At 44.5% G+C, this 26442-nt stretch overlaps 2 protein-coding genes across 2 annotated transcripts in view; one reads left to right on the forward strand and one right to left on the reverse strand.

The window, feature by feature from the left end:
- FOXK2 (forkhead box K2) overlaps positions 1–18025 on the reverse strand; it is a 50779-nt gene extending 32754 nt beyond the window's left edge. The window contains exon 1 of the mRNA XM_061144436.1: positions 17598–18025. Within this exon, the coding sequence (XP_061000419.1) occupies positions 17598–18010 (413 nt within the window). The 5' untranslated portion in view covers positions 18011–18025. The remainder of the gene's footprint in view (positions 1–17597) is intronic.
- Positions 18009–21447, forward strand: LOC133055646 (uncharacterized). The gene is made up of 5 exons (XM_061140779.1): positions 18009–18144; positions 18214–18544; positions 19186–19333; positions 19693–19753; positions 21112–21447. The coding sequence occupies exons 1-5, from the start codon at positions 18009–18011 to the stop codon at positions 21129–21131; spliced, it is 696 nt and encodes a 231-aa protein (XP_060996762.1). The 3' UTR covers positions 21132–21447.
- Positions 21448–26442: the final 4995 nt, after the last annotated feature.

Genomic DNA, 26442 nt, shown 5'->3' on the forward strand with positions numbered 1-26442 from the left:
AAATAACATGTCACACAGGGTGGACAGAGCTCTGGGGCCATCAATGACTTGGGGTGGGCAGCAGTGACTGCCAAGGAGGAGGGCAACAGGATCAGTTATATCCAAGAGTGGAGGGGGGTGGGGGGAAATAAGGAAATGAGTGAGGAGGTTCCCAAGGAGCCAAGGTGTGCGGTGTTCACACTGCAAGGGTCTGTGAGGACAGAGAGAGATGAGGTCTGATTAGTTTGGGAAATGGAAATAGAAATGGCCCTGCTTGACACACCCATATGTGCGGGCACAGAGGGGAGAAGACCGCAGGATAACTAGCTTCACGTCTGGCTTCTGTGACTGAGGGAATGTTGGTCAATTACTGAGATGCAGATGGATGGGGTAGATGAGGAACAGGCCACGGGGTGCAATGCCTACGTGGACACACGGCCTTTGAGGTGCCCATTCCTCACAATCCCAGAGGGGGCATCCAACCAGCCCTTCCTGAACCTAGACAGAGACACACTTGGTGTCCTCAGTGGTTAAGAGGGTACATTCGCCACATCACAGAAGGAGCCTAAAAAATTCAGCCTGCAAGTGTGGTATTAGAGAATGGCCTTCAGGACTCAAGCGAGCATCACCTTGAAGGAGAAACACTATCATAGGAGTTTTAATGATGTGCTCCAGTCCCAACTGAGCTACAACAACAAGCCATGCCTCTTTACCTTTTGCAAAAATGGAAGAAAAATTTCTCTTCTTTCCAAACCCTAAGGAGGCTTAGCCAAAGAGGCACTTTAAATGGACCTAGATATCCATTTTCATCATTCTCTTCTACTAGTTTCCTCTAATTTATAACAGAAATATTGAAACTTTTACTACAACCTTTAATAGACTGTGGCCCTTAACAGTCATATTTGTCAGTGACTGATAAACCACTCCCCACCCCAGGCTGCCTTTTCTGTGGCTCCAAGAGCAACATGTCCACACCACCAGTCAGTCCTGCCCACTGGTCACCCTAAGCTGCCACCACATGGGTCTGAATGGACCACCCAGAGCCCAGCAGGCGCTCCCTTCATCTCAGAAGAGGGTGTGTGGAGTGGCAGCTCACCAGCCCATGAGAGGGCTTACCTCAGAGGAAGTGGCTTTGGGAAGCTAGTGTCCACCCATCAAAGAGAGCAAGTCACAGGTCAAGAATCTGATCCAGTTTAAAATGGGTTAGGAAAAAAAAAAAAAAAAAAAGGGTTAGGATGATGAAGACCATACTGGGAAGAACCTGAAACCCTAAACAGTCCATGCTTTTCTCTGCTGCTCCTCAGCAGTAAACCTCAAGCAATACCTATTACCTCAGCTTGACTTCTTACCTGAAGGTGTAAGAAAACATGAAAACATTCTATGAAAATTCATGAAACACAATGGTGTTTATTAAAGGGAGTCACACTATTGTAGGTTTTGTTGGGTTTAGCATGAGTTTCTAACTGGAGCCTCAAAAGCCGAAGTCTGTAAGACACCTGCAACCTGAGCTGAGGTCCTGGCCTGTCAGTTTCATCTCTGAGTGAAGAACTTTCACTCCATGTTTAGCCTTGAGGTGACTTAGAAACTACACAGCACCTGAGTAGATAGGGCCACTGTGGGCATGCGGGCAGTTAGTGAGTCAAACAGGAGCTGTGCTCAGAAGGGCCCACAGGTAAGGCTGAATTTTGTAGCCAGCACCTTGTAATCTCCTAAACCATTACCTGAGCCTGTTTTATGTAACTGAGGCCCAACAGGTCAATGGACCACAGCCTTGGGCTTGGAAGCTCAGCTCACACACATCTTGCCTCTTGCAATCCCTTCCCCTCCACAAACACCCACTGTCCAGGAAAAGTCCTGGACAGGGGCACCTTGGACACCTGGGAGAGTCTGCACTTGCCCCATTGAGTACCCTTCCACTTAAAAAAGCTTGGTATCAAATAACAAAAATACCACAGCAGGTTGAGAGAAACTACAGAAGAAATCAAAAGCTTTTGCAGCTTTTTTAAAAAAACTGAGGTATAGCTGATGTACAATATTATTTTAAGTTTCAAGTGAATGACACACTTGAATTTTTAAAGATATATTCCATTTACAGTTATTATAAAATATTGGTTATATTCCCTCTGCTGTATAATACATCCTTATAGATTTTTGCAGCATTCTTAACCCACATTTTCATTTTGCGCTGGACCCCACATAGTATGAAGCTGGGCCTGTATCCTAAGGTACTAGTATACTAGGAAATGTACCTTTTCCATAGGTAGATCTGCCTTTGTACCCACAGACCAGGAAGCCTTGATTCCAGAAACATTCCTGACCCAATTTAGAGGCCTGGTGTTGGGTTTTCCAGCAACACATGTGACGAGCAGCTTCACAGTTGCTTCCGAGTTTTTCTTTGGCTTGGAGAAAAATTTTGTCTGTTGGCCATTTGTTGCACTGTGATTCCATTAATGAAGGTACTGGAAAGAACTGCCTTATCTACTATTCTTTGTGGCAATTTGCTGTTTGGGGGAGGCTGACTCAGGAGCACATCCATTTAAAATCCTGATGACAGGCTGAGGGTGATGGTGGTATCGGATATCAGTGTAGCCAAAGTGAAGCTTTGTGCTACCAGTAGTTTTACAAAAACAAACAAACAGTACAAATTCTACTTTAATTTCCAGTCATTCAAAACATGTTCTAGGCTAACAACGATTTTCACTAGTGTAGAAATAATCCCACGAGCCTGCTCTCACCTGGATCACAAATCACCACACCCACGCTCTGAGTACAGATGGCTAAGTGGGCCCTCTGGCCATGTCACTGACAGTAGCAGCAGACTGGCACCCCAAGCATACGGCAGGTACTCAGGGAAGCGATTACTCCTCTGAGGTAGGACTACTGAGATTACCCCAAACTTGCCCAAATAACATTCACACGAAACCAGAGCAGGCTCTCCAACAGACACCTCACCAAGACAAAACTGATAAGCAGAGCCAAGCGCAGGGCCTGGGCTCCCTCCTTCCTCTCCCCAGTTCGCAACAATAGCCTCCAAATATTTTTGACTGTATGCTTCTAAGTGAAAAATTAAGCAAGAGTCAAAATATGAATAATATATTATCAAGAAATGAAAAGGCAATGGACAGAATCAGAGAAATATTCCTAATACACACAATTCACAGCTGACTTGCATCTAGGATACATAAAGAATTCTTAAAATAAAAACACAAACCCATTAAAAATAATCAAAGAGAAATTCACTAAAGAAGATACAGGAATGGGTAACAAGCACATCAAGAGATGTTCAACACCACTGGTAATCAGTGAAATGCAAGCCAAAGACCATGATATCACTGCACATCCACAGAATGGCCAGTATTAAAAAACTGACAACATCAAGGGCTGGCAAGGTTACAGAGCAACTAGAACTCTCCCACACTGCTGGTGGGAATATAAAATGGTGGGACTGCTTTGGGAAAGTCTGTCAGCTTCTTAGTAAAGTCACTTCACCCTTAGGTGTTTAACCAAGAGAAATGAGACCCTCTGTCCACACAGACTCTTTCACAAATGTTCACAGCCATAACATGCCTAACAGTGCAACCTAGAAAAGACCCAAGTGTTCAGCAACAGGTGAATGAATCAACCAATGATGTTAAGTCCATACAAAAGAATACTTCTCAAATATCAATCAACAATCACAAAGGAAAAAAACCTGCCCAAACAAGCAACATGGATGAATCTCAAAAACATGTTAATAAAAAAAAAAAGCCAAACTGAGGAGTATACACTGCATGATTTCTTAAGAAATCCTAGGAAAGATAAAACTAGTCTACAGTGATGAAAAGCAGGGATTTCAGTCTCAGAAGAAGGGCAAAAGGGCAGGAGAGACATTCTGGGAGACAGAAACCTTCTCTTACCTTGAACTGGGGTTTCCATTACACAGATATATGCACCCATCAAAACTCTTTGAAAGGTACCCTTAAAAGAGGTTAAAAAAAAAAAAAAGAGTTTCATTTTTCTCTATGCAAAGTATATCTCAAAAATGTTTTTTAAAAGAAAAAATTAAAATGGCAATAATACATTCACATACGTATAAATTATATTACTGTATTACACACTAAAAAACACAAAAATAGCAACTAAAACAGGATGAGAAAAACAATCAGAAATATATCTTCTTCCAAACTCTAAAAGATCTTCTTGATCTCCTTCTGGAGCACGTACACACACACACATATTCTAGAGACTAATGTACTAAAGAAAACATTGCTTTTGTTTTACCTGTGAGGTTCCAAACAAAAGGAATACAATGTCTAGAATGGAGAGATTTTCTTTTTGCTATATTGAGATATAACATGGTTTAGGTTTAAGGTGTATGATGTAACAATAAATGCATACAATGCAGAAAGATTAGCATAGAAAGGTTAGCTAGTATCCATCAACTCATTATAGTTACAGTTTGTGTGTGTGTTGAGAACATTTAAAATTTACTGTCTTAAAAAAAAAAAAAAATTTACTGTCTTAGCAACTTTCAAATTTACGAACAGTATTATTACCTACAGAGGTACCATGTTGCACATTATACCCCCAGGACCTATTTATCTTACAGCTAGAAGTTTGTAATGTTGACCCCAATCCTCCTTAACCCACTTCCTCCATCCTATGTTTTATAAATCACTGATAAAGGTGCCAATTACACAGCAATAAGAGGCATGACTGGATCAAGTTCCTTATTAAATGGAGAGTTTTTACATACGTTCAACACTGGAGTAAGGCATTCCATTCTTAAGGGCACTTTATAAAATGATAACTTTTACTTTATGGGTATAAAAACAAAGGCATAATCCATAAGGTGTGTGCTCTGAATCCACAGTTCTGATACTGCCGATGGTGAATACCTGCAGGTGCACTTAGTCTTATCAGGTGAGCTGCACACAGGAGGTATGCATTCACTCAGTCGGTAGGAAAGTCTTCTCAAAATACTCTGCTGAATGGCCAATATGGACATGAAAAGATCAAATCATTAATCACCAGAGAAATGCAAATTAAAACCACAATACAATACACCACAACATACTCACTGAAAACCTAAAATGAAAAAGAGAAAATACCAATGCTGATGAAGCTGTGAAGGCACCTGAACTCTATCTTACTCAGTGTCAAAGAGATGTAAATAAAGCGCTTTCCCAAAGTGGTTGTACCTATGAAAGCTGAACACACATACACTGATGGTGAGCCACTGGAGCCCAGCCAACAGACACGTGCCCGTGCTTGTCAAAACACAGCTACCAGAATCTCAACCAAGAGTTCAATCAAAAAAGTCTTCCTACTTAAAAGACCCATAGCAGCATTATCCATTATAACAGCCTAAAATAAAGCTACCTAAATGTCCACCTATGGCAGAATATCAAATTGGCGTATATTCACATTATCAAACATAGCAATGACGATGAATGATCCACAGCTAAGTACAAAAATGTGGGCTAATCTCAAAAATATTTTATTCAGTGAAAAGCCAACACCACCTTCTGAACTCCATTCTGTATAACTCCATGTACATGAAGTCAAAAGAAAACAAACACTCTAGAACTCAGAATAGTGGTTCTGTGGCTGGGAAGAACACATGGCAGGATTCTGGGTGTTGACAATGCAGTGTTTCTTAACTCAGGGCAGGTTACACTGTGGGTTCTCATTAAGCTTTATACTTAGGATCTATATTGTAGATTATACTAAAAACAAAAATATAAACAAATTGTGGAGGGTGACTAGAGACCAACTAAGAAAGTGCTCCAGAAGGCCAGGTGAAAAATACCTAAGGCAAGAGCTATGCAACAGGAAGGGTGAGGGACAGATCTGAGAAATGTCCAAGTGGAATGAAGGGGACGGATAAATAACTGTACGAGTTCAGCAAACCAGAACAGACTGTGGAGAGGGTAAGCCCTGGTCCTAGATGGACTTCAGCTCACAGGAGGAAAGGAGGACACTTGAGCAGAGAGAAACAGCAGGACTGCAGACTTCAGGCCTGACCTACCAGCAACCGACTCAAGTCTGTAATATTCACCTATTTATTTGGCTGTGTCGGGTCTTCGTTGCAGCACATGGGATCTATCTTACATCATGGGGAATCTTTCCTTGGAGTGTTCATGTTCAGTTCAGTCACTCAGTTGTGTTCGACTCTTTGTGACCCCATGGACTGCAGCACGCCAGGACTCCCTGTCCATCATCAACTCTCAGAGTTTACTCAAACTCATGTCCATCGAGTCGGTGATGCCATCCAACCATCTCATCCTCTGTTGTCCCCTCTCCTCCCACCTTCAATCTTTCCCAGCATCAGGGTCTTTTCAAATGAGTCAGCTCTTCCCATCAGGTGGCCAAAGTACTGGAGTTTCAGCTTCAGCATCAGTCCTTCCAATGAATATTCAGGACAGATTTCCTTTAGGATGGACAGGTTGGATCTCCTTGCAGTCCACAGGACTCTCGAGAGTCTTCTCCGACACCACAGTTCAAAAGCATCAATTCTTCAGCGCTCAGCTTTCTTTATAGTCCAACTCTCACATCCACACATGACTACTGGAAAAACCATAGCCTTGACTAGACAGACCTTTGTTGGCAATGTAATGTCTCTGCTTTTTAATATGCTTTCTAGGTTGGTCATAACTTTTCTTCCACGGAGTAAGCGTCTTTTAATTTCACAGCTGCAGTCACCATCTGCAGTGATTTGGGAGCCCAAAAAAATAAAGTCTGTCACTGTTTCCATTGTTTCCCCATCTATTTGCCACAAAGTGATGGGACCAGATGCCAAGATCTTAGTTTTCTGAATGCTGAGCTTTAAGCCAACTTTTTCACTCTCCTTTTTCACTTTCATCAAGAGGCTCTTAAGTTCTTCTTCGCTTTCTGCCATAAGGGTGGTGTCATCTGCATGTCTGAGGTTACTGATATTTCTCCCGGCAGTCCTGATTCCCTGGAGTGCGCAGACTCTCTGACAGCAGCACGTGGGCTAATAGTGTGGGCTCAGTTTTGCAGTGCTTTGGCTTAGTTGCTCCACAGCATGTGGGATCTCAGTTCCCCATGTCTCTGGTTCTAGGGAGCAGAACCTATCTCATTCCCAATTTATTGCATATTTCTGTTTCAACCCATCTGGGGGCTACCTGAAGGGTGATGCAGGCAACTCTCTGTATTTTCCTATCTCAGAACTCAAGTTGAAAAAGCTCGAAAACACTGAAAGTGAAATTTGAGTCAGAGCCTGTGGCGAATAAATTACAGTCCAAATACACAATACACAGCCTAAGGCAAAAGGTGGGGAGAGGTCTTCTGGGAAGTTAGGACCTTCAAAAGTTAACAGGGTATGGGACTTCCCTGGGGGTACAGCGGTGAAGAATCCACCTGCCAATGCAGGGTACACAGCCTGACCCCCAGTTCCAGAAGATCCCACATACCATGGGGCAACTAAATCTGTGTGTCATGACTATTATACTTATCTACTAAAGCCCGTGTGCCTAGAGCCCGTGCTCCACAACAAGAGAAGCCACTGCAATGAGAAGCTCAGCACCACAACGAGAGAGTAGCCCCCAAGAGCCAAAACCAGAGAAAGCCTGAGTGTGGCAAGCTAGACCCAGTGAAATCAATAATAAATAAATAAAGTTTAAAAAACAGACACAAAAGGAAAGGAGAAACTAATCAAAACAGTTGACTACAAAAAAAATCAACATAAAAGACGGCAACTGGGGAGGAAATGAGGGACCAAAAAAAACTCTAAGACAGAGAAAAGAAAACAAATAGCAAAATGGCAGTCCTTCCCTATCAATAATTACTTTAAATGTAAATAGATTAAACTCTCCAATCAAAATACTTCAGACAAGAAACTTAAGATGTTTTCTTCAGAGAACAAACATTAATATTCATTCAGCAACTCTCCTGCATCAGCCAAGGGCAATCCATACATCTCCATGAAGTTGATTCAATAAAATCCATGTTTATAGAAGAGGACGGTGAGGTTAAGAGATTAGACGGCTCAGACACCGGGGTAAGGGCTCGTGCCTTCCCTCATCCAAAGTGGTGCTATGACACTGTTCCAGTAGCCTGATGAGCATACAGTGCCCTGCACTGGTCATTCTCAGGCCCCCCCAAACCTCGCCTACAAGGAGAGGTCTATGGAGAATAACACAGGGGGAGTGACAACCAGCCTCTGGGATGTGATTCTTACTGTGAAGCCCCCGGGAAGCTGCCCTCCACAGAACAGAGAGAAGACCCAGGCTGACCCAGTGCCTACTGGACACCAGGAGCTGAGGACACTCAACCAACCTTCTGAGTAGAGCTCCACCCCCACCTATAGACAATGCAATGGCTCACAGAGGTTTGGTCAGACTCCTACACAGGATGCCATCCCAATGGTCTGAGGTGGCCTCCGGCAATTATTAATATAACCAAGGCTTGGTGCACTACTTTAACAAACCATGGCTTTAAGTATAGAAGCCAGTCCTTTAACAAAAGTGGTCAAATTGCCATTCCCGAAATACTAAAATCATTTAAAAAATTTACTTATAAAGACAAAGTTCTTCCCATTAGAGATACGCAGGAAAAGAAAGCCTAAACATTGAACGCCTAGTTACTAGAACTCACAGGTGTTATAAAGAAATAGACATTTTTCAAAACTGTAACTAACATAAGTTTGCATCAACAAGAACATGGACACTCTGAAAAACAACTTTTAAGAGAGAATAAAATAAAAGATCAGTGGAAAATAAAATACAACTTTCAGAGGTAGGGCAGGAGTGGGGGTTGGACCACTTCATCAGGAAAGGATGTGCTCTGCATCAGGCAATCCCAGAAGGGTCTTCCAGGCCTCTACAAAAGTCCTCAGCTCCAAGAACCACCAGCAGCCTGGCCCTCCTCCAGCCCAAGGCATGAGGCCACAGGAGTCAGCATCTGAGTGCCTACTCTGTGGGAGAAGTCAAGATATATTTGCAGGGACGTAGGTACGACCAGTTCCAACTAGTCTAGTGTGGAGCAACACTGAAGAACAAAAAACTACATGGTCTGACTTGCTCCTAGCACAGATGTATAGGTTACCATGCCGCATGACAACAATTACATGATCAATGCACATCATCAAGGACATTTTTATTTAACTACAGGAACTTCTGTTCACATGTATCCAGGCTTCCCCTCTACGTATCAATCCCCCTCCATGTATCAATCAACTTATAAACACATAATGCAAAAACAAAAAGGCCACTTAGGATGGTCAATTTAAATAAGAAGACAATGTAGTGAATTGTAGAATCAAAGAAAGAATTTAATTTTAACTGTTCTAAACTGTTTCCTTTGGTGCAGTATCTCCAAATACAAACCTCAAAGCCTATAAACAAAGTCACCAACAGACACTTGAGGCCTATCACTGCCCTGGCACTACACAAGGTCACTGAAGGTCACAGGCTACATTTCCAGTAAGTGTACAACCTAAGGGTGAATGGGCCCAGCCCACAGGGCACTGGAGTGCCCAGGCACAGGGTATGTGCAATGTTTAAAACACATGTGGGCAAGTCCAGGGGGAGACTAGGCAAAGTGGGAACACAAGACTCAAGGAGGAACCAGAATGGACAGCTCACATTTAAACCAATCTTCTTCCACTCAGCTCAAACAGCTGTAAAACTGATGCTCATAATCCTAACATCCTCCAAAAGTTTAGAAATAGCAAAAACATAGCATTTTTAATATATCACTTTTGCACTCAAAATGCTATTACAGTCTGAAAAAGACCAGAAAAACACAAAGTCAGTCTCCAATCTACTTGTTTAGGGTTTTCTGTATCCCGTCTGTTTAAGAGTCAAAAGACAAGTTTCATACTGCTGATTGTGGGAGACTAAATAAATACCATGAGAAAACAGCATCCATCTGACAGCAGTTTTTCAGTGTGGTTGTAGTGACACTAATTCACATTCCCTCACACCAACAGTTCATTTTCCAGGAGAACCAAGACCACAAAAACTGGAATAACTCCACTAGAACAGCTCAATGTTTTTCACATTAACCATAAATGTTTGTTCAGTAATTTGATCAACCTAATTAAAGAAACAGGATACACGTGAGCATACACATTCCACGGTGAGAACATCAGTCTACTCCCGAGTACTAAGACTGATCTCCTTACAACCCAAGTAAGATTTGGGACTGCCTCCTCGGAGTGTCCTTCCAAAGTTGCAAAGGGAGCGATTCTATGCCAGGCCTCTCCACTTCAAGCTTCGTTTCAGAAAGGCACTGCCAATGAATTAGAAACAAATGTTATGGTACCTTAAAGGTTTTAAACAGGTACCATTTGTAAGTTATTAAAACTCACTGTCTATGGGGCTAGGAGTAACATCCCACTGTTACTGACTGCTGTAATCACTGTGGTCCAGGGTCTCCACCATCCTACCACTGATGCTTGGGGTGGTATTATTCTGTGGAAGGGGGACTATCCTTCAAAATCACAGGATTTTTACAGCACCCCTGGCCCCAGCCCACTAGGTTTCAGCTGCATCCCCGCCCAGTTGCACCAGCCTAACATGTTGCCAAATATCCTGGGGAAGGGAAGGGTACTCCAGTGAGCGTCACTGTTGTATTCTGATCTCTCTCACTGGGTAAGATCCAGAAGCATTCTGCAGATAACAAACTGCAGCAAAGGCCAAACAATGTCTAATGTCCCTATGGAATTCTCAGCACAGCACCAAGCATATACTTCAGAAACTGAGGCATGCTAGGAAAGGCAGCTTCCTATGAGGTGCCTTCTAATCTCCCCACAGCCGCTTCCTGGGATGATGGCAGTAACACCTTGTCATGGTGCTCAAGCTGCTTCGAATCACAGAAATGGCAATATGTGCCTTCAACCTGTCCTGCTGTATTGTGTTTCATTAGCAAATTCAAACAATCCTCATTAAAAACTGGGACCAGAAGTGGGAGATGACTTACTGTATTATCATTTAAGCTATTGTAAACTGCTCCAAGGGCTTCCCAGGTGGCTCAGTGGTAAAGAATCTACCTGCCAATGCAGGAGCCGCAGATTCAATTCCTGAGTCAGGAGGCTCCTCTGCAGGAGGAAACAGCAACCCACCCCAGTATTCTTGCCAGGATAACCCAAGGAACAAAGGAGTCTGGGGCTACAGTCCATGGGGTCGCAAAGAATCGGACACAACCAAGTGACTGAGCACAAACTTCTCCAAAATCCAAACATAAAAGAAAGCAGGAGCTACACAAAAATGTTAAACAGATAAGAATACCATCCAAGATGCTAACAGCTTTGATTAAAAGCTTCCTTATTTTAGGGACTTTCTGGTAGTTAAGAGTCCACCTTCCAATGCAAGGGATGCATGTTTGATCCCTGATTGGGGAACTAAGACCCCACATGCTGCAGAGCAAAAACTAAGCCCATGTACTGCAATGAAGACTCAACATCCCAAAATTAATAATAATAATAATAATAATAATAATAATAATAATAAATATTTTTAAAAGCTTCCTTATTTTAGAAACTTTTTTCCATTAAAAAAAAAAAGTTTTTCCTCAGCAAAACAAGAATTGCTGAATTTTCACAACGGAAAAATTTCCTGTTACTCTATATTCTCATCTTCTGGAATATTTCCACCAATTATGAAGCTATACTGTGCTTCTGCAACTGTGGATCTAGATGAGACCTGCTGATGAACAGGGGACCATAAGTGAGGGAACCACATCTAACTAGAATCCTGTCACTAAATGATCAACATCTGAGAGTATTAAAACAACAGTTATGTCCTAAATCAGTAGCCAACAAGCACAGATATATATGTACCAAGTAATGATGGTTATGTGTCATTACCAGAGGATACAAACACAAGCAGGACCTGGTCCCTAGCCTGGAGGAGCAACAAGGGAGAAAGGCAAGCAAGAAGACAAGTTGTAGCACACGGTGATGAGGAGGGAACATTAACATTTAACATTAATATTTCACCTTACCCTCCAGAATGGGCTTCTTGACCTACCACTTCTAGTGGGTCCACAGCACTTCTGAATGTCTGAAAAGCACAGAGCTGCCATTCGAGGCCTGCAGGGAAGCCCAGCTTCAGGTCCTCTCTGCCTTTAAGAAAGAGAACATGGACTTTCCTGGTGGTCCAGTGGTTGAGAATCTGCCTTCCAATGCAAGAGACATGGGTTTGATCCCTGGTCTGGGAAATTTTCACATGCTGCAGAGCAACTAAGCCTGTGTTCTGCAACTACTGAGCCCAAGCACCGAGGGCCTGTGCTCTGTAACAAGAGAAGCCACCGCAATGACAAGCCGGCACAGGGCAACTAAAGGGTAGCCCCCACTCACCATAAAGAGAGAAAGCCCTCGCAGCAATGAAGACCCAGCACAGCCAAAAATATAAATAAACAAGAAATAAAGAGGCCATGGCCCAAATTTCAAAAGTATATATGGTTTGTTACACTTCAATAAAAAGGCAATTTTAAAAAGAGAAACAGTAAATTGCAAAGTTCTTTGATTGGCCAGAGAAGCCACTCTTCATTAACAAAATAACAGTTTGGCCAATGGCATTAAGGAATAAGAATTCTTCAAATCAGACCACAAACAGGACATGACTTTTACCCAGTTCCCTTTCCTGACTTTGCCCCAAGGCAGAGGCACTTTTTATTTCCCCCTGAAACAGGGAAGGTTGTGGTGAAGTTGACATACTGGAGTGGGGCAGAACCAAAACGGAGGCTCTAGGAGAGAGGGCACCCTGAAACAGACCTCTCCTGACTCGGCCTGCTTGATGGCAGCAATCACATCCCATGGCCTGGCTTTATCCTCAGGTCCTGGTGAGGAAAAGACAACTTCTCTTGGCTAAAGAAACTTCAGACTTTGCTCACTACTCCCAGAGGCCTTTGATTAATCTACTGCATGCACATGTGTGGAGCTACGAGCAAGCTGGAGAGTGCTGGCCCCTTGAGGACATTTTCACCATGTCACATTTCCTGTGACATTAGTTCTCCACAGGCCCCTCCACACCAGAACACTGCGATAAAATACAAGCAGCCCCTGATGTCTAGCAAGGGCAAGGGCACAGGCCTGGTGCTAATTATGCCACACAACGTCAGTTATTACCCCTCTTAAAAGTGAGGGAACTAAAACTCAACTCAGATTAAGTAGCTGGGCTGGAATCTGACTCCAGTCTGTCCAGCCCCAGTGCCCATTCTTGCTTTCTCCTGATACAATTAGTTGCACATGAATAACCACTACAGGTGACAGGTCCCATCAGGTAGCCCTGTTTCTCAAAATGTGCTAGAAATTAAAACTATTTAAAAATCTAAAGCTACTCCTTAAGTAAACATTTAAAATGAAGAGAGTTCTACCACTACAAGAATTACTAAGCACTAGTAAAGTACAAGTAAGCTGGTTATTGGGTTATTTTTAACATAGTAAAGTAAGTTTTATGCTAAAAAAGCTGCACTATGTTCCCAATGTCTACAAATCAGGGATAATAAAAATGTATCTCAATTTGCCAAATGAATAAACATTGTAGCTTTAAAAAAAATACATAGTGGCTCTTAAAAGCAACTAATTTGTACACTGAGCACTTTCTAAAGTGCAAAGCAGCTCTGCCTGTCTGCTAAGGATTTGCCATTACATGTTGCCCACTTCTGGGGACTCCAGCAATCCGGGGCCCCAGCTCTTAGCTCTACCCACAAGCTGATCAGAGGCTCAGGGCATAAAATGAAGGTGTTTCAGCCAATCTGGCAGCCCTGAGACAAGAAATCATGCCAGACCTCACTAATGGCTCCACTTAGGTCTCCAAAGAAGACACCCTCCTTTTATCATCTCCTGCTGGGAACTCTATATTCTCCACACGTCATCTGTCCAGTCTTTGGACCTTGGCTACATCCCTCAGCAGTTTCCCCCACCCACTTCACCCTAGCGATCCATATAGTTTACCCTCCTTCTAACCCTTATCTCACCTCTGTCCTTCTTATAATATCCATCTCCTCCCCACAACCATTTCTTACACCTCCACTCTCTCCCTCTCTTTCCCCCAGGAGTCCCACACCCTGTCTCCTTCCTCACCCACCAAACACTCTAATCACCAAGCCCATGGCTTCCCATGGAGGGTGACATTACAAGTCACTGTCCCTTTCCCACATCTCTCCTCTCTTGGCACTCCCTTCCTATTTCCCTCTTTCAGGTACTGTTATTCTCTAGGAACTTTCATTCTGCCCAATCCCTATCATCTAAGCAGGCCCGAGTCGCTGTGAGATCCTTCAGTTCTTTTCTTGGGAGTCTTCAACTACAAAGCTCCAGAAGCCACTGTTTATTCAGGTCTCTCCCATCCTCACCTAAGAGGAAGCTCTCTGTGATTTAATGAGAAAATCTTCAAATGTGACATTACCAAACTTCATCTGCAAGTTAAAACATACCACATAAGAAAGAGGAGGTGGTGTTATATCACCAATTAATAGGCAGTTAACGCAGCATAGAAACAGGGTCACTTTTCTAAATAGGTACAATGGCAATTCTGCATGTTAAATATTTTTGGGCAATAGTAAATTCAACTTGCTCTATGTATAAGTCTGGCTATTAGATATTTAGGATCTGATGAAAAAATACATCAAATTCACTTGACATTTCAAAGTACACACAAATGTTAAAGAGTTGCTTATTTTTATTTATCAGTTCTACTCAGTTTGCTACCATGACCACAAGAAGAGCAACAACAGCAAACCCAGACTTTCCTGTCCAACAGATCTTCCTACAACACTTTATTGCTCACTAAGGTGCCAGACCAGGTCCTTAGACAAACAGGGACCCTGTTCCTCAAAAAAAAAAAAAAAAAAATCTTCATTCTCTCGCTGACCACCGTGAAAATGCTCCCCCACCAGGCCTAGGCAACCTCACATTCCACAAACCTGTCCCCCAAATCCTTTCCAGCCTGAGTTCTACCTCTCCAGCACCAGGCAGCTGGCCCCAGTCACACCTGCAAGGCCACTCCATCTGCCCACTTCAGGAACCTGGCCCAGAGCTCCACAGACAATTCCCTCTCCCAGTTCCAATAACAGCTGAACTTCCAACAAGTCAGATGCTCCTGGGGAGGAAAAAATTGCATTTCTGAACACCCAGCCCTGCATACTTGGTTGCAAATCAAGGATTTTTGGAAATTATTTGTTTTCTGGAAAACCACACGCTTGTAACTCTTCACGTGTTCAGCTTACTCCCCCTACCCCCAATACACCCACTCACACACCGGTCCACGCTATGTATGGAACTTACAAGCACCATGGAGAAGGTGCTTGTACTTAAATCTTATCCAAACCATTTAAAATGACAGCCAACACACAGGATCACAGGCCTCATCTTCCTCTGTTCCTCCCAAATTAATATTTAGTATTTTAATAAAATAGTGAACCATACTTCAAGTCTAAACTCCTTATGTACTCTTCCAAATTCTATGTATATAAACTTTAAATACCATAAAGTGCAAATTCATTTTAAAGATGGAATAAAATTATTATTCAAATAAGAGATCATCCAGATTTTTAAAACTCCTCAGCGATTTTTCAATTCAGTAAGCAAGTCTGAAATAAGCAATAAGAATATTTCAACCTCTGGGGACTTCCCTAGTGATTCAGTGGTTAACACTCCACATTTCCAATGCAGGGGGCACGGGTTCGACCCCTGCTCAGGGGAAACTAAGACCACTGCATACCTAGTCACTCTAAGTTACAGGTGCTTTCAAATGAATACAATTTGATTTTCCAGTGTTAAAAAGAACTTAGAACATAAAACTGAGTTTAATTTAAAAAAATTTTTTTTTCTAAAGTTTGTCTGCATTTGGCTAGCACCAATCATCTTTACAGTTTCTTCTATTAACTTGCATGTTATCCCTTACACCAACAATTTAGAAATAATGCCTTACAAAAAGAGAGGTGCTGCTAAATCCTAACAGTTATCTACTCATCTCACACTATAAAAATGCCAAAACCCCTTTCAGGAAAAAACCCACTCCCCTCTGTCAGTATGGGCAGAGGTTCCCAGGGCCATAAGAAGTCCAGGGCGGGTGGCAGCCTCGGTGGCCCATGGATTCTTCCCTGTGCAAGAGCAAGAGATGAAGGCCAAAGGCCTGGCCTCTACCCCACTACCTTTCTTAATCATCTCTTCTAAAGGCTCACTCCACCCCTCAAAAGTCTGAATTCTGCCTCCTCACAGAAAGTCCATTTATTTCCATGTTTGTTATGTCAACACAAACAAATGGTTCTGGCTGAATGGCAAAAATACAATTTTCTTTAAAAATCTCAAACTTCTCAGAGTAAAAATATAATAATACTCTTTGTTATGACACCAAGTTATTTGCAAATAACAAACTGCCTAATGAAGAAGCAGCTGTCAGGTCCCTATCATTGATTTCAGGTGTTCTATAGTATAAATACACACAAACAGCATTCTGGTTTGAAAAATAACATTCTTTGAAATGCTCCCATCAAGGTTTAAAGAATTAGCTGGTACAGCTTTCCAGGCTAAGCAATAACACAGCACACGTGAACAAAAGTCAAAGAATAAAGAAAGCAACAAATCTTACCCCATCTCCAACAACTGAAAGCAGTCAAAAATTTCAGTTTGTGGAAGAAGGTTCTACTTAGAAACAGTCTAGAGGTCTCTGAAGAATAATTACCATTTCCTAGACAGCAAGTTTGTTTTTCAAGTAGACTAAAGGCTAACCTCACAAAACCAGAGAACCAAGCTGAAATGCTCTGTAGTGGGACTGATAGTTCCCCACGAAGCTCACTTAATTACACTCTATATGACCTTATAATAATCTTTAAATAATTAAATTATTTTCAAAAAAGTTATGTTGAAAGTACCTAGTTTTCCCAAAAATTTAGGGTTCAGAGCACAGATTTTAAAATTCATCATGCTTCTTCAAGAGCTTTCACTTTCTAGGCTACAAAAAACACAGTAAGAAAAAGAAGTCCTTGGCAGCTTAAGAAACACAGGCTTGAAATAATACACTACTGAAATCAGGTAAAACAAAAAGAACATAACAGATAAGCCATCATCAGTCAAAAATATACAGAATTTTGTTTGGGGCAGTTCCACCAGCCAGACCAACGTTTCTAATCCACACCACCTACATGCTAGTTATGAAAAATATTGTGCATACTCTCAGAACTGCACAGAGAACCCCAGAAAACCTCAGCCCACGTGGACAGCTGCCTGAGCCTCCAGCTTTGGGAAGGCGAGGGTGGGGGGTCCCGGGCTGGGATTGTAGTCTGCGCTTTGGTCGTGGGTACTAAGGATGAAGCCGGGACATTGGGGTCATGGACTGGGATCCTGCCAGGATGATGGAGCCAGGGTCTTGGTCTGATCGTAGGGAAGAACGAGGCCAGATGCCGAGATCTAGGTCCTGGTTGTGGAAAGGATGGACAAGGGCTCGGGGTCGGAATGAGGTTTAGAGTCTCTACGTTCTGACTGTGCCCTACTCGTGGCTAGGACCAGGAGAGGTTCGTTGGCGGGGGGGGGCTGGGTCCCTCCTGGTAGTGGGTCGGGGTAGAGGATCGTGGGTCAGAGTGGATTGAGAGTCGGTGGTCGGGGTCCGAGTCCCGCTGGCCAGGCCGCACCCCCGCCTGCGCCCCCAGGCCCTGGCCCTGGCCCCACTCACACGCGCGGCAGCTGCAGCGGCGGCGCCCCGCGCCTTTGGAACACCCCGTCCACGAACACGCCGTTCTTGCCGAGGCAGCGCAGGTAGAAGTCGCCGCCCGCGTCGGGCCCGGGCTGCGCCGACGGCTCCGGGGCCGCCCCGCCATGGCCGCCGCCGCCCGGGGGCGTGAAGATCTCGAGGTGGCGCCGCGAGATGAAGCTCGAGTGGCCCATGCTCACATCCACCGAGCCCTGCGACGAGTTGCGCCCGATAGTCACCGAGCGCTTCTTCATCAGGTACTCGAACTCGCGGCCCTCGAGGCGCGCCACGGCCCAGCCGCCCGGCGGCGACCCGCCGCCCGCGCCCCCGCCGCCCCCGGCCCCGCCGCCCGCGGGAGGCCCCCCCGCGCCCGGGAGCGCCGCGGCCGCCGCCATGGGCCTGCGAGGGCCCGGGCCGCCTTCCGCCGCCGCCACGGAGCTGAGGGCCGAGCGAGGCCGCCGGCCGGCGAGCGACGAGCGGCGGCGAGGGGCGGGACACGCGCGGCGCGCCGCGGGCCGGCGCCGGGCCGGTGACTGACGGCCGCGCCCGCCTATAGAGGCGGTGCACGGCAGTGGGGCTACCGGCGGCCGACCAATAGCGAGGCACGCCGGCCTTGCGCTTGCACGTCGGCCGCGGCGCCCGACGCAGGCGCGGCTCCGGGCGGCCTGGAAAACCCGGGATGGAGCAGAGAGGCCGCGGAGCCGACGCGCGGCACAGCGGCGCGCAGTGCCGCGCGTGGGGCGAGGGCGGGAGCGGGGCTGGGGTCAAGGTCGGCGCGGGCAAGCGGCGGGGGCCCGCACGCGCCTCACCCGGCCCAGCGCTTTGCAGCTGCTGTCACGCGTGCACACTCAGGCTTGGTCGGAGCCTGCCGCGTGCTGGCAGCTGAAATCCAGGCGTTTCCACGGTTGCAGTGGCTGTGAGACCCCAGCGTGAGTGTCTGCGGAGTGGTGGGGAGGGGGAGGGGTAAGAATCCGCAGGGATGAGGGTGGGGAGGGTCCACGGGGGCGGGGGGAGGATCCTCGGAGAGGGTCCACGGGGAAGCGGGGAGGGGTACGGGGAGGGGTGCAAGGCCAGCATCCGGGATGCCAAGGGCGCGGTGGGAGCGGGAAGCCTCGAGGGCCGCAGATCGGGCTCCGCTCACAGAGCCGGGCGCTTGGGGTTCTCTGTGTAACAACCCATTCTAAAGAAATGGAAATTAACGTATTCCTCTGAATGCGACATCGCCTGTCTCATTTGCCCTAGATGTGTTTGTGGTTATAGTACAAACCCCTGGGAGTTCACACTGCTTTGAGCCATAAGTGTGGCAGAGTATCCTAGACAGAAGAAAATGTAGTTTTCGTTGAAGTCTCATACGTGGGAGAGATTTTAGGTGGTGATGAGACAAGAATGGACATAATAAGGGGGGAAACCTTTCATTCACAAAGCACAGTTAATCCAAAGAAAGAGCATCCGGTCAAGGATAAAGTAACTGACCTGAGTTTGGAGCCTGTGCTGTGTGCTGTTGAACTTATATAAGGCCGTTCACTAGAAACGTTCACTTGCTTTTCACATTTTTTTTTCATCAACACAGAGTATGCACCACGTGCAGGGAACCCAAGCCAGAAGGTATGAAGAGGGTGAGCTTGTCCCATTGCACTGATGTGTCTCAAGGATGTCCCTACTATGTAGACATAAAGCTCATTGATGAAAAGATGGACAATGCCTGGCAAGTGGAAATGGTAACTACCACACGGTTCTGAGAAGGAAAGCGATTACTGACAGTGGGTCCAGATCAGAGGGGGCCTGCACCAGCTCTTCCATCCATTCTGAATGCTCAGTGAACACCTGCTGGGTACCAGGCATAGGACAGGGTTGGACAGAGAACAGTAAGCAGGCCCCGGCTGCCACGTTCCAGCCTGTGTGAAAGAAGGCTCAAAAGGAAGCAGCACCTAACACCCATTGAGATGGAGGAGCAGCACCCAGGAGATGCTCTCAGGGTTTGGCAGCATTGCCGCTCTTTACATTGAGCCACAGAAGGCAGAGATGTGAAGGAGACATACCTGACCCAGGGTTTACAAAGCTTTGTTCTTTCATCCAGGGGCTGTGTCCATGCCGGACACAAGTGCGGGAAGAGAGCATGACCACAGGACCTCTGCTTGGTGAGGCATATGGAGGACCCACAGTGCACGTGTGAGCACTTACAGGCACAGCCAGGGAGCATCACATAGAGCAGCGTGAGCGGACTAAGAGGCAGGCATGAGGGTCAGGGGAGGTGGACACCTCTGCCCTGAGGCCTGAGTGACGTGAGCCAGGGCTGTAGTGACCTCTGGGCAAAGATCAAGGGCAGCAGCCCAGAGGTGGGAGGAGGCCCCTGCATGAGGGGAGAGACAGCCAGGGAGCCGTTCAGAAGCTGCTGCTCCACGAGGCCACATTCTCAGTTTCCTTACCTGCAACAAGGGCCCTGCACTGGCTGCTCTCAGAAGCCTCTTCCAGCTCAAACCCTCCATTCTGAGGAGGCTCTGGGGGCTACCCTTCTTGAAAACCCTCTTTCTAGAAGAAAAGATTCAAACAAGGCCTGACACTTCCAGTGTTTATATCCGAGCTGTCCTGAAGGGGGAAAGTGCTATCAGAATTGTCTGTGATTAGGTTAATAAACCGTCCCTGCAGCATTCTCTGCATGCCAGGTACTTCTCTAAGGACTGTCTCGATACTGGCTCCAGCCATCCTCGTGATACACCTCTGACTGACAGAAGCTCTGACTGCCCACATATTACTCCTAGGAGGCACAGAGAGGTTGACTAACTTGCCCATGCCAGCAGAGCCAGTCTGCCCTTCATTACATCACCAGAGAAATAAAAACAAGGCTTCCTGTGTGCCCTTCACAATAGAGAGGGTGCGTATTGACAATAAAATCATCATGAACTTTGATACTCTTTAAGAAACAAAAATTCAGAGTAATCACCAGCACTGGACCTTGATTCATTTAACAGAATAATATGAACAATTTGTGATGAGAAGTCCTGTGATCTTGAGAATGTAACACCGGATTTCATAACTTTTCCTACCAAAAAACCTTCAGAAGCTCACGGTTAGACACCAGAGGGAAGCCAGACCCAGCAGTCTGTTTCCTCCCTGTCCAGCTCCTGCCCAACTTTCCCAATTCTTCCCACTACTCCCAAGTGGCCTGGAGGACCCGTGCCCACCAGCCCCTTGGCACTGCCTGCACCCAGCTCTATCCTAACCGCCACTTGCCTGTTGATCCCTGCATTCCGCCTTTGTTCATCAGCTGCCTGTACCCAGCACCATCCCCCCACCTATCCAATTCCTGCTTCTTGCACAAAGTATTCCAGTGCTGAGGCATCTCTGCTAGGCTCTCCAGGGCCCCAGAGTTCCTAACTTGTGTGTTCTGTGACACTTAATAACATACTGCCTCCCTTGCATTGTTACTTTGTTTCTGTACTGTTACTTTTCATGAGTTTGTGGTATATGCCTTGTCTCCCTGACTCTCTTACTGCAGACCTTGAGCTGTATGTCTGACTCACTCCCAGTGATGGACACTCAGCACGAAGCTGCCTCAGGAAATCAGGCCACTCCATCCATCTGACTGGGCTGCCAGGCGCCACTTTCATCTCTGTCCTTGACTGGGGGTAGCCTGTCCATCTCGACAAGATAGAAACAGCACTTTGAATTGCATGGAAAAAATGTACTCTACAGAGAGGAGACAAATACTCTTCTTTTGGCCAAGCTTTTAGAGGAAATATAAGGTATGTTCATTAAAATATGTCCCTGCTGATAATCAGCACTGGAAATTCAAAAGGTGTTACCTTGAATAAATGTTATTTTTCACATTTCTGACTGTCTTCTTTATAAAAAAATACAAATACTATGGAGTAAATTTCATATTACCATAAACTTTTTGATACCCAGGATTCTGAGATGAATGAAATATTCTATTTGGGGACTTCCCTGGTGGTCCAGTGGTTAAGACTCTGTGCTCCCAATGCTGGGGGCCTGGGTTCCATCCCCAGTCAGGGAACTAGATCCCATGTGCCACAACTAAGACCCAGCACAGCCAAATAAATAAATAAGTTTTTAAAATATTCCATTTGATCAAACATCCTTGACTCTGAGGCAGGAATATGACTGTTCTTATGTTCCTATCTCAGCATCACAGTAGCAAGCAGGTAGTAGGTATTCCATATATTTGTCAAACCATAGAGCTGAATTGAGGTCCACTTGGTAGAGAGACGGAAATTTATCATATGATGATATCACTTATATGTGGAATCTAATATATGACACAAATGAACTTATCTGTGAAGCAGTCACAGACACAGAAAACAGACTTGTGGCTGCCAAGGAAGAGGGAGGGTGGGGAGGGAAGGACTAGGAGTTTGTGATTAGCAGATGCAAACTATTTTTTTTTTTCAAACTATTATATATAGGATGGATAAACAACAAGGTCCTACTGTACAGTCTGGGGAACTATATTCAATACCCTGTAATAAACCATAATGGAAAAGAACAGGAAAAAGAATGTATATCTCTATATAACTGAATTACTAAGCTGCACAGCAGAAATTAACACAATGTTGTAAATCAACTATACTTCAGTAAAATAAGACAAAGGTATCATATGACTATGAAGTTTCAAATAATTGTGACACAATCACAACAACCTGACATTAACACCTTACATGTATTTTCTTGACAATTCAGGAGGCATTTCATGATCTCATGGTGCCTATCATCATGATTATGAATACTGTTTTTTTCACTGCCATGCTATATGCAGAGAAAAGAAAAACAAAGTGAAAGTCACTCAGTTACTCTTTGTGACCCCATGGGCTCTACAGTCCATGGGATGGTGATCTTCCCAATCCAGGGATTGAACCCAGGTCTCCCGCATTGCAGAGGGATTCTTTACCAACTGAGCCACCAGGGAAACCTAAGAATACTGGAATGGGTAGCCTATCCCTTCTCCAGGGGATCTTCCCCACCCAGAGATCGAATTCAGGTCTCCCCCATGGCAGATGAATTCTTTACCAGCTGAGCCACCAGGGAAACCTAAGAATACTAGATTGGGTAGCCTATCCCTTCTTCAGGGGATCTTCCTGACCCAGGGATCGAACCGGGGTCTCTTGCATTGCAGGCAGTTTCTTTACTAGCTGAGCTATCAGGGAAGCCCCTATATGCAGAGAAGAACCTGCCAACTTGAAGTTCATCCTGATTGGTTTAGTTAACTGTATTGGTACAGATCACTAAACAAAAGTAATGTATTCTTTAATATTGATCTGCTAAGTTTGTTATATAGCCCAATTGGTCTATAGAATCAATATTATCCCACTCAAATCCCTAGTTGGCTTGCTTGTAGGAACTGACAAGCTGATTCTGATATTCACATAGAAGTGCAAAGGATCAAGATGATGTTGAAAAAGAAGAACTAAGTTTGAAGGACTTATGGCTATACTAATACAAATTAAAGCTATAGTAACAAAGTGAATATGACATGCCTTTTCTAATTCAGCTTTTAACAAAAAGCTAATAAAATATAGTGTAGCTATAGTTTTCAAATCAACATAAAGCTATACTAAGCAAAATTGTGTGGCATTGGTGTAAGAGTAGACAGACCAGTGGAACACAATAAAAAGTCCAGAAATAGACCTCCACATATAAAATCAATTGATTTTAACAGAGGTGCCAAAGTTACTCTGTAGGGAAAGGGCAATGTGATATAATAAATATATACTTGGTCTCTGCCCCTGGTTCCTGACACAGAGCTCTTAAATCCCTTGGAATTTCCTGGGTATAGGAGCATCTTTTGTTGTAATGAAGCAACTCTGGATGAGCTCATGGATGGGGGCCGGTCACCAGAAAGACCAAGCCAGTGTTAGACACAGAAGTTTTAGCCCCACCACTATCCTCCGGGAGAGGGACTGAAGATTGTTAACCAAAGATGACTATATGATGAAACTTCCATAAAAGTCTCTAAATTATGGGATTCAGAGAGCTCCCAGGTCAGTGAATACATGTATGTGCCAGGAGAGTGGTACTCTGATCCCACACAGGCAGAAGCTCCATTGAAGACCCTTCTGGGCTATATCCCTTGTATCTCCTCATCTGGCTGTTAAGCTGTATCCTTTAGAATGTCCCTATGATAAGTCCATTAACATAACTATTTCCCTGGGTTTTGTGAGCCATTTTATCAAATTACTGAACCTGAGAGGGTCGTGGGAACGCCTGTTTGTAGCCACGTGGGATAGAAGTGTTTAAGTACGGGCACCCTGTGGGCCTACTACTTACAATTGGTGTCTGAAGTGGGGACAGTCTTGTGGGATGGGGCCCTCAACCTGTGGGGTCTGCAGTAACTCCAGGTAGTTCCTGTGAGAACTGAATTAAACTGTAGGTGGCCCACCTGGCATCCCGGAGAAGGCAATGGCAACCCACTCCAGTACTCTTGCCTGGAAAATCCCATGGACGGAGGAGCCTGGTAGGCTGTAGTCCATGGGGTCGCTAAGGGTCAGACACGACTGAGCAACTTCACTTTCACTTTTCACTTTCATGCATTGGAGAAGGAAATGGCAACCCACTCCAGTGTTCTTGTCTGGAGAATCCCAGGGATGGGGGAGCCTGGTGGGCTGCCGTCTGTGGGGTTGCACAGAGTCGGACACGACTGAAGTGACTTAGCAGCAGCAGCAGCAGCAGCAGCACCTGGCGTCCACAGAGAACTGGAAATTGCTTGGTATGGAAAATCCACACATCTGGTGTCAGAAGTGTTGTGTGTAGAGGAAGTTTTTCTTTAGGAAGTCTACTCAATAAACTGCTGAAACAACTAGATATCTAAATAATCATCATAATCACAAATGAGAAATCTGACCTGTATCTTTCACCACACAGAAAAATTAATTTGAGATAGATCATAGAGCTGTATGTAAAAGCTGAAACTATCAAGCTTCCAAAAAGGAAACAGGAAACTATCCTTGTGTCTTTTGGATCACAGGACCCCAAAAGTGAAAACCATAAAAGGAAAAAATTTTTGCTAAAATTAAATTTAAAAAAATTTTTAAAAATTGTTAAAAGTTATGAAAAAATAAATAGGCAAGAGTCTTGAATAGCTACTTCACAAGAGAAGATATGTGAATGATGCATATACTCAAGGAGAGATGTTTGATATCACTAGTCATCAGGGAAATGCAAATTAAAACCACAAGAATACTGGAAGAATGGCTAAAATTAATAAAACCAAACTTAACCAAGTGTAGGCAATGATGTGAAGCAATGCAAACTCTCCTACACTGTCAGTGGTAATATAGGTGGTACCATCACTGCAAAATAGTCTGGCAGCTTCTTATTATATTAAGACTCTGAGTTTACAATGCAAGCAGCATGGATTCAATCCCTGGTTAGAAACTAAGATCCCACATGCCACATGGAGTGGCCTATAAACAAGTTTTTTTTAAAATGAGACATGCTTATTACTGTTTTTTATTATGGTAAAGGGCAGAATCCTAAACAGTGGGAGTAGCTCATGTGAACATACTGAGTGGGTATTGTTCTGGGCCTTTCCTGGTAAGTAGGTGGAAGATCAACCCTGATCATTTTCCTTATTAATACATAGAAAGTATTGATTAATTAGAGAATGAATGATAAAGAGTTATAAAGTGAAGAAGAAAATGTTAGTCGCTCAGTTGTGTCTGACTCTTTATGATCCTGTGGGCTGTGCATGGAATTCTTCTCCAAGCAAGAATACTGGAGTGGGTTGCCATTCCCTTCTCCAGGGGATCTTCCTGACCTGATCTCCCTTCCTGATCAATAGGAAAGGCCCAGAACAACACTCACTCAGCCGCTAAGATGAGTTACTCCCACTTACTAGGATTCTGCCCTTTTCCATTATAAAAAAGAATAATAAACATGTCTCACCTTTTTAACTTTTTTTTTTTTTTGGTCACACCCGGGATTGAACCCAGGTCTCCTGCATTGCAGGCACATTCTTTACCGTCTGAGCCACCAGGGAAGAGAATAAATGATAAAGAATGATAAAGTGCCTGTGTCCCCTGCATTGGAAGCTCAGAGTCTTAACCACTGGACCACTAGGGAAGTCCCACATGTTTCACTTTCATAATTGCAATTTTAAAATACAATTAAGGTTGGAAAACATAAGTAGATCACTTGAAAACTGGCAAAATGTTTTAAACTCCCATTTGATTTTTGGAAAGAACGAGTTTTATAGGTGAATGATACATTGCTAGTTGAATTTCATTCATTATCAAAAGCTTCAGAGATAAATCTTATACCACCAATTTAAAAAAGAAAATACTGAAAATACCCTTAAATTTACTGATGTTAACTGGGACGGAAAGTATGTTTCTAATCCTCACCACCAAAAGCTCTTCTCCAAAGACCTCCCTTAGGTGATCTGGAAACTGGTTGGGGCTGTATTGATACTTTATGTATTAATTATTAATCCTTATTAATACATAAAGTCCTACACACACACCCCACAGACCCCTACCACATAAGTGTAGCTCTAGCCATTCCATCCCTAGGTATTTACCCAAGAGAGAAGAAAGCAGATGCCTGCAAAATTGCTTATTCAAGAATGTTCATAACAGCTCTATTCATAACAACCAAAGGCTGAAACAACACAAGTGCCTTCAACAGGCAAGTAAGAAACAAATGGAGGGGGTGAGCACAGCGGAACAGGGGTGCCTCCCGGATTCCAGGGAGGTGGTGCAGGCTCTCTTGAGCCCTTTTGTGCTTCCTCGTACCAGCACTTTGTGGAAAGTGTTTTGAGTTTCCACAGAAAGGTCATTCAAATAGAGCAAAGCTGGGAGTGTGGTATCTTCAG

The sequence above is a fragment of the Dama dama genome, chromosome 5 (genome assembly GCF_033118175.1).
Source record: "Dama dama isolate Ldn47 chromosome 5, ASM3311817v1, whole genome shotgun sequence".
In the NCBI taxonomy this organism is placed as follows: domain Eukaryota; kingdom Metazoa; phylum Chordata; class Mammalia; order Artiodactyla; family Cervidae; genus Dama; species Dama dama.

Bases quoted from the DNA above. Each gene is read 5' to 3' on its own strand.
- LOC133055646 (XM_061140779.1), top strand. From the start codon at position 18,009: ATGGGCCTGCGAGGGCCCGGGCCGCCTTCCGCCGCCGCCACGGAGCTG. The intron at 18,545-19,185 runs GTGAGTGTCTGC...TCATCAACACAG, and splicing joins AGTGGCTGTGAGACCCCAGC to AGTATGCACCACGTGCAGGG. The intron at 19,334-19,692 runs GTAACTACCACA...TCTTTCATCCAG, and splicing joins ATGCCTGGCAAGTGGAAATG to GGGCTGTGTCCATGCCGGAC.